This window comes from Cannabis sativa, chromosome 4 (assembly GCF_029168945.1).
Source record: "Cannabis sativa cultivar Pink pepper isolate KNU-18-1 chromosome 4, ASM2916894v1, whole genome shotgun sequence".
Classification (NCBI taxonomy): Eukaryota; Viridiplantae; Streptophyta; class Magnoliopsida; order Rosales; family Cannabaceae; genus Cannabis; species Cannabis sativa.
The window spans coordinates 52522130-52530738 of NC_083604.1; the positions used below are offsets into that span (position 1 = coordinate 52522130).

Here is an 8609-nt window from a genome sequence, read left to right on the forward strand (position 1 = left end):
AATTTGTACGATAAATGAGTAATTATTTCTTATATTATGTGTGAAGATGTAATTTTTCCAAAACTAAAAGTATGTTCTGTACATTTTATTTTTATTTATATTTTGTGTTTTTATTTAAATGAGGAATAAGAATTTGAGGTGAGAAAAAGTGGACCAGGTTTGGGGTCATAGTTAGGGTCGAATTCAAATTTGGGGTTTGAGGTCTGATTGTCCGAGGCCAGGGTTTGAAGTCTACAGTGCAGGTCCAAGGTCCAGGGACTAGGGTCCAAGTTCAGGGGCCAAGCTTCGAGTCCAGTATCGGAGTCTAAAATATAGATGAAAAAATTACAAATAAACTCTAATTAAAGGGAAAAAAACTACTTAAAGTTTTTTGAAAGTGACATTTTCTTTATTCAAAAATTTTCAAGATTTTAATTCTCATATTAAAAATTAAAAATTACAAAAAAAATATTTTCACTTCTTATTAAAAATAAATAAATAAAAAAAAAAAAAAAGCGTTAAAAAATGTTATGAAATGCACCATATATAATTCGAATTTTCCAAAACATTGGAATATCCCTTTAATATCAATATTCTCATCCATAATTGAGACCAATTCATGGGTTTTTTTACATCACTGTAAACTATGAACTTTACATAATTGTTTTAATTATTTACAGCCTAAAGTGATTTTGCTTTTTTAACTATCAATATGAAGAAAAGAAGTTGTCTACAATCTGTTACAAATAAAGCTGACTCATCTGTAGTCAACCCTCACATATATTGATGATTTTGATGTATACCCTCCTTGAAGGGACCAGATTCATGTAATAGTTTCATAACAAGCTTAACCTGCAAGATTAATCTCTGTATCAGCTAAACTGGCAACCTGAAATTAGCGAGAAGAAAAATAGCAGAGAAAAATGAAATCATAATTTGACATTTGTAATCTTGAATGTCAAAACTGATACTGAACAATCAAAGTGAGGAAGAAGTGAAAATAATAATCACTTATTTGCACAATTGCTTGGGAATTTCGCTAAGATGGGAGCATTTTGGGTTGTTTTGGGACAAAGCCAAACCAAGTGAGAACACTGAGAAGGAATGAGAGATGAAGATAACCTTTTTTTACTTATATAGTACCAAATACCTAACAGGCCTACCATGTGGGAGTTTCTTTAAAATGTTTAATTGGTATCTCTTACCTGAGCTGATTCACGGTCCAGAAAGTCTTTTATGGCCGTCCTGAAACCTTCATCCATCAGGTAATGGGAGCTGTAAGTTGTGACGGGCAGATAGCCACGCTGAATCTTGTGCTCACCCTGAGCTCCAGCTTCTACAGTCTTCAGATTGAGTTCTATAGCAGCTTCTATTGCCTGCAAATTTGAACACATAAGCATTATTAAAGTTACTTACATTTCTTCTCAAACTAATTATTAGCCACATGATACTAAAATATTGCAATGAGCTGCACCATATAATGAAAGTCATTGCCAGACCTGGTAATAGCAAGCTTCAAAATGCAAACTTGGATAGTATTTTCGTGGGTGACATCCCCATAGGCGCCCATATAAAGCATCTCCTCCTATAAGATTGAGAGCTCCTGCAACCATTTCTTCCCCTTCTTCAGCTATGACAAGTAGTACCTGATCTCCCATCTTTGATGCCATGATGTGAAAGAAATCCCTAGTCAAATAAGGAGTGCCCCACCTATAGATAATTGATAAAATATCTAAGATGAACTAATCTTTATAATCATTAAAGACACGAAAAGTTCTAAATGATTAATGGCATCTATCCTTAATTTCACCAAAATGACCAAATGCAAAGAAAGATGTAGTATAACAGGAAGCAAACTTGTTATCTGTCGTGTTTCTGTAAAAATTATAGAAGGAATCCCAATGCCTAGCCTGTCAACAAGAAACAAGTGAAAAACAAAAGTAGATTAGACAAAGTAGATGAGGAAGTATTGGGAATAATAGTTAATCTTCAAGAACAAATCAACTTTCATAACAGGCATTCCCAAAGTAAACAATAGAATTAATGAGAAGATCTAAGAGCAGAAACTAGTGATACATTTCATTATTGGGTGAATGATTCTTAAATGAAGATTCAGACACATTTTTGTATCTTCCAAGCTACGCAGATTATGGTAAGTGGCAGCAAGCACATGGGTGAGAAAATAAGGCTGCAAAAAATTGCAACATGCGCAATATATTGCACACCAATACAGAGTAGAAAAGTTTTAAGTGCATGATAAAAATATCCAACAGTGATAAATATAAATTATTTAGCTAAGTACCTTTATTTCATGACCACGGAGCTTTTTCATGGTCAGATTCTGCTGTAAAATCTGCGCAAGGAAAGTTCATCCATAACTAGTACCTAAAGTATCCAAAAACAAAGAAACCTAAAGTATCCAAAAAAAAAAATAGGACATGCATCCATGATTATCATTGCAGAAAAAAATAATCAATCAGCTAATTATATTGTAGAAGAAGAAAAACTTAAAGAAGCACGCCTGTGTGAATTTATGTGACATCTATGAACACCAATGCATAGGAAAGTGAAAGGTTGATATCATCTGAGTGTCATGAAATGGAAATTATAACCGCCTAAAGTATCCATAAACAAAAACATATCTTACTTCCATGATTATCGTGCAGCACAACAAATCAATCAAGTGATAATCTTGCAGCAGAAAAACTCAAAGAAGCACATCTGTGTAAATTTTTGTGATATTTATGAATACAGATGAATAGGAAAGTGAAAGGTTGATAAGTTCATCAATAAAACTAATGGAAAGTTATAGCAGCCACCCTTGCTATATTCTGTGATGTTTAAATAAAAAGAAATGGGAGGATTTTGAAGATTCAGAGAATGTAGCAGAGGTTCTTTGGGAGAAGGCCAAATTCTGGGAGCAACTTGGGTCTACAAGACCAAAGGTTTTGAGGGACTTTCTTTCCAAGACAGTAGAGATTGGGAATGATTTCTGCAATAAGCTACTATTTTAGGTTTATATCTAGGCTTATTTTGTTAATTCTTGTGTTGAGGAAAATAGGTTGTATTGAAAGCTGTACCTATTCTTATGTTTTCACATGTTTTGTTACATTGGTGCACCTCCGCCATAAGTGAGGTACCCTAATAAGTTTGGGAGGAGGTCAATCGTAGACATATGACCTTGTAAATAAAAATCATAGTGAAAAGTTATAAATGGACACCCCTAGTATATAGAATTATAGACAGATTTTACCATATATTTACATACTATCCCCCTCAATTGTGTCTCAATTTGTACCTTAAAACACATAATTTATTCTATTTATCCTCAAATATAACTTAGCTATGAAATTTCCCATCATTCATCTATGAACGGAACCCCTATTTGGCAATATTCGTCAGTAGTTAATATTGATTTTACACTTATTGCTAGACAAAGACTTATAGATATACTTGAAAATAAACATAGATTCCAGTGGTCTTGAAAGTAGATGATATGATAATTTACAATTGTAATTTTCCTTAGGAAGTTGTATTGCTGGAGAGAGAGAGAGTTGTAATTTTCTGTAGGAAGTTGCAGTGCTGTAAGGAGAGAGAGAGAGAGAGAGAGAGAGAGAGAGAGAGTTGTAATTTTCTGTAGGAAGTTGTATTGCTGTAAGGAGAGAGAGAGAGAGAGAGAGAGAGAGAGAGAGAGAGAGAGGGTTTATTTGAATAATTAGGAACATCTTCAGTATCACCAACAGAAGTCCAACCGCAAATATATACATATTTTCTAAACTAGGATCCCGCATAACCCTACAATATTTGAGGACCAGGAAGCTATAGCAATTGCTATATAGGTATCTTGGAGGGACTAGAACCTCAGACCTTGTGGTAGCAAACCACGTGCCTAACCATTTGAGCTACCTCTCTTGGGTCAAATATCTGAAAATATTATTATTCATTCTCATCAAATTATGAGCAAGTTTACAAATATTAAAATCTTGAACCAAGTTTTCCCCGGATATATTATTTTAATAAGAAAAATAACACTACTGTTGGACAAAAGGAGACATTTACTACAAAATTCAAAGAGCAATTCATACTCTACCATTTACTGCAAAATTGTATCTAAGAAGTGTCAATCTTTGTAACCATGTGTTTTTAATGTGTTCAATCCTTTCATGGATAAATGTCATTAATTGCCCAACAGAAAGAAAGATTTCTTACAAACCCCAAACAAACAGTATTCCTCAACAATTTAAAACTAAAACTCAGTGATATGTCATCTTTCATGCAACATTTTTTTAGGAAATAGGTCCACATTATATATGGCACGGAATCTGGAGGATCCTAGTGCAAAGGTTGTGTGCACAGATTTCTTTACCATATCATAAGTAATTTGGTGATTTGATCACCCTAAATTAACATCTAACTGAAGCTTAATAAATCTGGCTTAAGAAATACTAACCTTTTTCCTTTCTTGTCGAATGTTTTTCCTTTTACTTTGCTTCATGTCCATCAAGAACTCATCAAAACTACACAGCAGATTCACAAAAAAAATATTTATGAATAAATGATTTTTACAAGTCACAAGGGAAACATAATAAAGTTCAAATACATGTTGCAACTAGATAATAGGATTTGATTGTTTTGAGAATATAATCTTAAGCTTCATGCTAAAGCTTGAAACAGCCATATCCAAAGAATCAATGGGTGCATTGTGTGCTCAATAGCACCATTGTTCCACTTCCATCAAACAATAATACTCAGGCTAAATGATCAACAGCAAGAGCTAGAATTGATTATTGAGCCAAAACACCAACTTAGAGATAGGGAAAAGAATTGGCAAAGGGTTCTCAAAAAAGATATTGCAACAAACATCTGAAAGGATCATTTATCCCATAAAATGCAGAAGTTTTTAAGCAAAACCACTAAGCCTGTTGTCAGAATTGAAATACTACATATCCAACAGCTTAACATTCAAGTACAGAGCCACAACACCGTGAATCAGTCCATGGATGATCAATTTTATAATATCAATTTCAGCCTATTGCTAAACAGGGTGCTTGAGCATACTTGACACACATGAGATTTGCTCATTGGGCATTTTCATTTACATCCTCATCTGAACACTATCCCTGTACTAACTTCAAAAGATGTGAACTTTTTTAACTATGAAACAGATTATGTAAATAAAGGGTCATTGGTAATCTCTAGTATTACATCCAAGTCAGCAGCAAGAAGCTGTACCTTTCTAAAACATTGTATAGTGTGTAAACATAAAAGCTGACACACTATAATGCCACAAATACCAGTCACACAGAAGCACTGAGAACGAGTTTCTTAAATTCCTTGTTATTGAGAGTCCAAACAGCCAGCCAATGTTTTTAAAAAGAAAAATGATGTTAATTTACCATTTCATATTAATTAAAAATGGTATAAAATGAATCTGCAAGTGAAATAAGCCCCAATATCTATATTGGCCAGAAATAAACACAATACTATAAACAAATCTGTTTGGAACAACTCACCTCTTATAGTTAAGGTTCTTCCAGTGATATTGCATTCCAATCCTTTGCAGAAAACCTTTTTCACTCAATTTACACCATTCATTTTCCGATGGGAAAGTAATGTGCAATGAAGAAATTTGGAACTGTCAAAAGAGTGTTCTAATAAGAATGGTTTGATGAACTAGCAAGAGTTAAATTCTTGTCACGGCAATGAATACAGGAATTTTTATTCATGCATGGTAACCTATCTACATGCATAACTTGTAATCTTTCTTTTTTTTTTATTTTTTGCTTAACCCTATAATATTTGGGGACCAAAAAATTATAATAGTCGATATGTAATCTATTTGTGAACTAAGAAGATAGAAGCTTGCTATGTAATTAAATGGTGTGATATGAAACAACTTATATAAATCAATGATGATTATTGGCCATATTGCATTATCAATTTTACTGCAATCACAAGAAACTGCTCTAGAGTAGATCCATGCTATTGTTACAATTGTCACTGTTCTGACAAATATCTGGAAGAACCAGATGGTGAAAGCGAGAGAAACAGAAACTATTCAGTAATTAAAAACTATATAAAATGGGATTTAATGCATCAGCTATTAATTAACCCAATACGTATTGTCAAAAAAAAAACCAATACCTTGGCTGTCAGATCCTTCAAAGCAGAGATCAAAATTTCAAACACTTGATCTTTGAACGAGGTATTACAGACTAAAATCCTTGGACCAGTAACTGGAGTAAATGGTACACAACATTGCAGTTTAGGATAGTATCTTGACCCAAAACTACGGTAAGCATCAGCCCAAGAATGATCAAAAACAAATTCACCATAAGAGTGGCTGCACACCCAAGAAAACAAATTAAGATTAAAGCAAAATATAAATAAATATTAAATGGATGCGAAAACTGAAATTTGCTTTTCGTATAGATAAGGAGAAGACAAACCTTTTAAGGTAGAGTGGAACAGCACCTACAACATTATCAGATTCATCCTTAGCAATGATATGACACGGCATCCATCCTGTTTCCTGGTGTTAAAATGAATGATTAATTAAGACAGTGTTGTATCTTTGATGCTTATCTCATTCTAATAATAATAGATGAGCTCTACAACATACAAAAAGATGCAGTAAATAGAACTTCTTTTGAATACATAACAATAAACTGATATAATCTTTGTATAGGAAAACAAAAAAGCAGTTGTCAGTACATGAGACACTTGTAGAGTAGAACAGATCACAATTTGAAATACCAATTACTAACTTACTCAATAGTACTCACTTGGTGTACCAAATTTTATAGGAACAAAGGAAGAGAGAAGAGGACATTAACATGACCCTTAAATTGAATAACCATATATCCTTGCATGAAAATATCTATTAACATTGTTTCATTTTCCCTTTTTGTTGAACCAGTTTAGAGTAGACAACTCCTAAATATAGTGCAATGCAGCACTCAGTGACATTGTATTGAAAACGCGTACGCCTAATTCCATTTCTCACATTTTCATTACAAGATTACTTTGAATCACCATTCATAAAAATTCCTTAATAGTAACTTTTTAAAGAAAAAAAAAAAACTCAATTAATAAATCAAAAGTTGAGAATATATAAGTAAAAATAGTTGCTTAAACTCAATTAATCACCATTCACCATTATTAACTTAAGTTGTACCGAGTTCATAATTCCTAACCTTCACAGCAGAACCAGACTCTTCCAAGCTAGAAAGAAAAGCATGTGTAAGAAAAGGGTTAAATTTCTCAGGACCCGTTGCATCCACCGTACACGCATCCCAGACACCAGGTGAGACATCCGAGATGGATGAAAGAACTGAAATTGATAACACTTTAGGTTTCCCCTCACTCTCTAAAACACCCTGGAAAAAACCAATACAATTGATGAAGCCAATAGCTACTAGATAAGATTTACCAACCCAATGAACAGAAAAAACACATTCCCATTTATAGAACCATTCAAATAGAACAAAATCATACACACACCTCTGGGCTTGACCCTGCCAAAGCATAACTGCCTAGAGAAAAATTCAATTCTTTTGGCTCAGCAACCTTCTTAGGACCCCAAAACAGTGCAGTAACTCTAGCTGCCTGAGTTGAACTCCCAATAACTTCTCTGAATTGTGATATTCCCTACATTTAAGCAATCCTCTTACCAATAAATAAACACGAAACTTGGAAATTTGGAAACTAAAATGAAAGTACAGTACCCTAATATGAATGCATATAAGATAGAACAACAGAGAAACGGCATCATGGTATGTTACAACAATATGATTGAACCCCAAAACTTGTAATACTAAAATTCATGAAGCTATTCACAATCGATTCGAGTATTGGTATTTCCAATAAAACTATATAGGTCATAGGAATCATGAAGAACAGCAAACGTGTAGAGTTAAACAAGAATGAACATGTATCTAAGACACATTATATTATAGGAAATGTAGAGCGAGAGAGAGAGGGGGCAAAGCGTACAGAATGAAAAGGTGTTCGGAATTTGCCGAGAAATGGCGAAGGACTGCAGCAGCTCATTGCCACTTCCATGGCCACTTCTTGGCCCTCCTCTCACTCTGTGTGTGGTAGACTGGTAGTGGGACTGAATGAAAACTCCGAAGCAAGGAGATCACTTGAGCAAATACTGTATGCATACGTGGTTAACTCTAAGCCGTTTAGAACTCACACCAGGCACGTAGGCAAGTCCGTAAAAGGATCTCCAAGCACTCCAAAACTCTCAACATCATCTTCAAAAAATAACTAAAAAAAGAATTGTGTTTTTTGTTTTTAGAATTGTGTTATGAAAAGTCAGAATGGAAAATAGTTTTTTATTATTTTAAAATTTTACTAGTGTTTAACTCATGTATATTTTTCCTTTTTGTTATAAAAAAAGTCAATATTTTATATCATACCACGATATGAACACATCCCACCTCGGATCGGGCCCTGAACCTAACCTACCGTTTGGGGCCAAGTTAAGGTCCGGTCTAAGTTCGGGGTCGTGTTCGAGGTCTAGGGTCGAAGTGTTAGGGTCTATGCCTTGAAAAATATGTAAAGATATTACTGTATAAATAATACTTGAACATTTTTATATATACTTGAATGTTAAATTATTG

The 8609-nt window shown here is 33.8% G+C and overlaps 1 protein-coding gene across 1 annotated transcript; it reads right to left on the minus strand.

Moving 5' to 3' along the window:
• Positions 1-526: 526 nt before the first annotated feature.
• On the minus strand, positions 527-8236 carry LOC115714500 (uncharacterized). Its single transcript, XM_030643225.2, has 12 exons — positions 7975-8236; positions 7483-7629; positions 7176-7358; positions 6429-6511; positions 6124-6322; positions 5493-5614; positions 4430-4496; positions 2282-2332; positions 1837-1889; positions 1479-1689; positions 1185-1355; positions 527-831 (listed from the first exon to the last, which is right to left on the minus strand). The coding sequence occupies exons 1-12, from the start codon at positions 8041-8043 to the stop codon at positions 754-756; spliced, it is 1434 nt and encodes a 477-aa protein (XP_030499085.2). The 5' UTR covers positions 8044-8236; the 3' UTR covers positions 527-753.
• Positions 8237-8609: the final 373 nt, after the last annotated feature.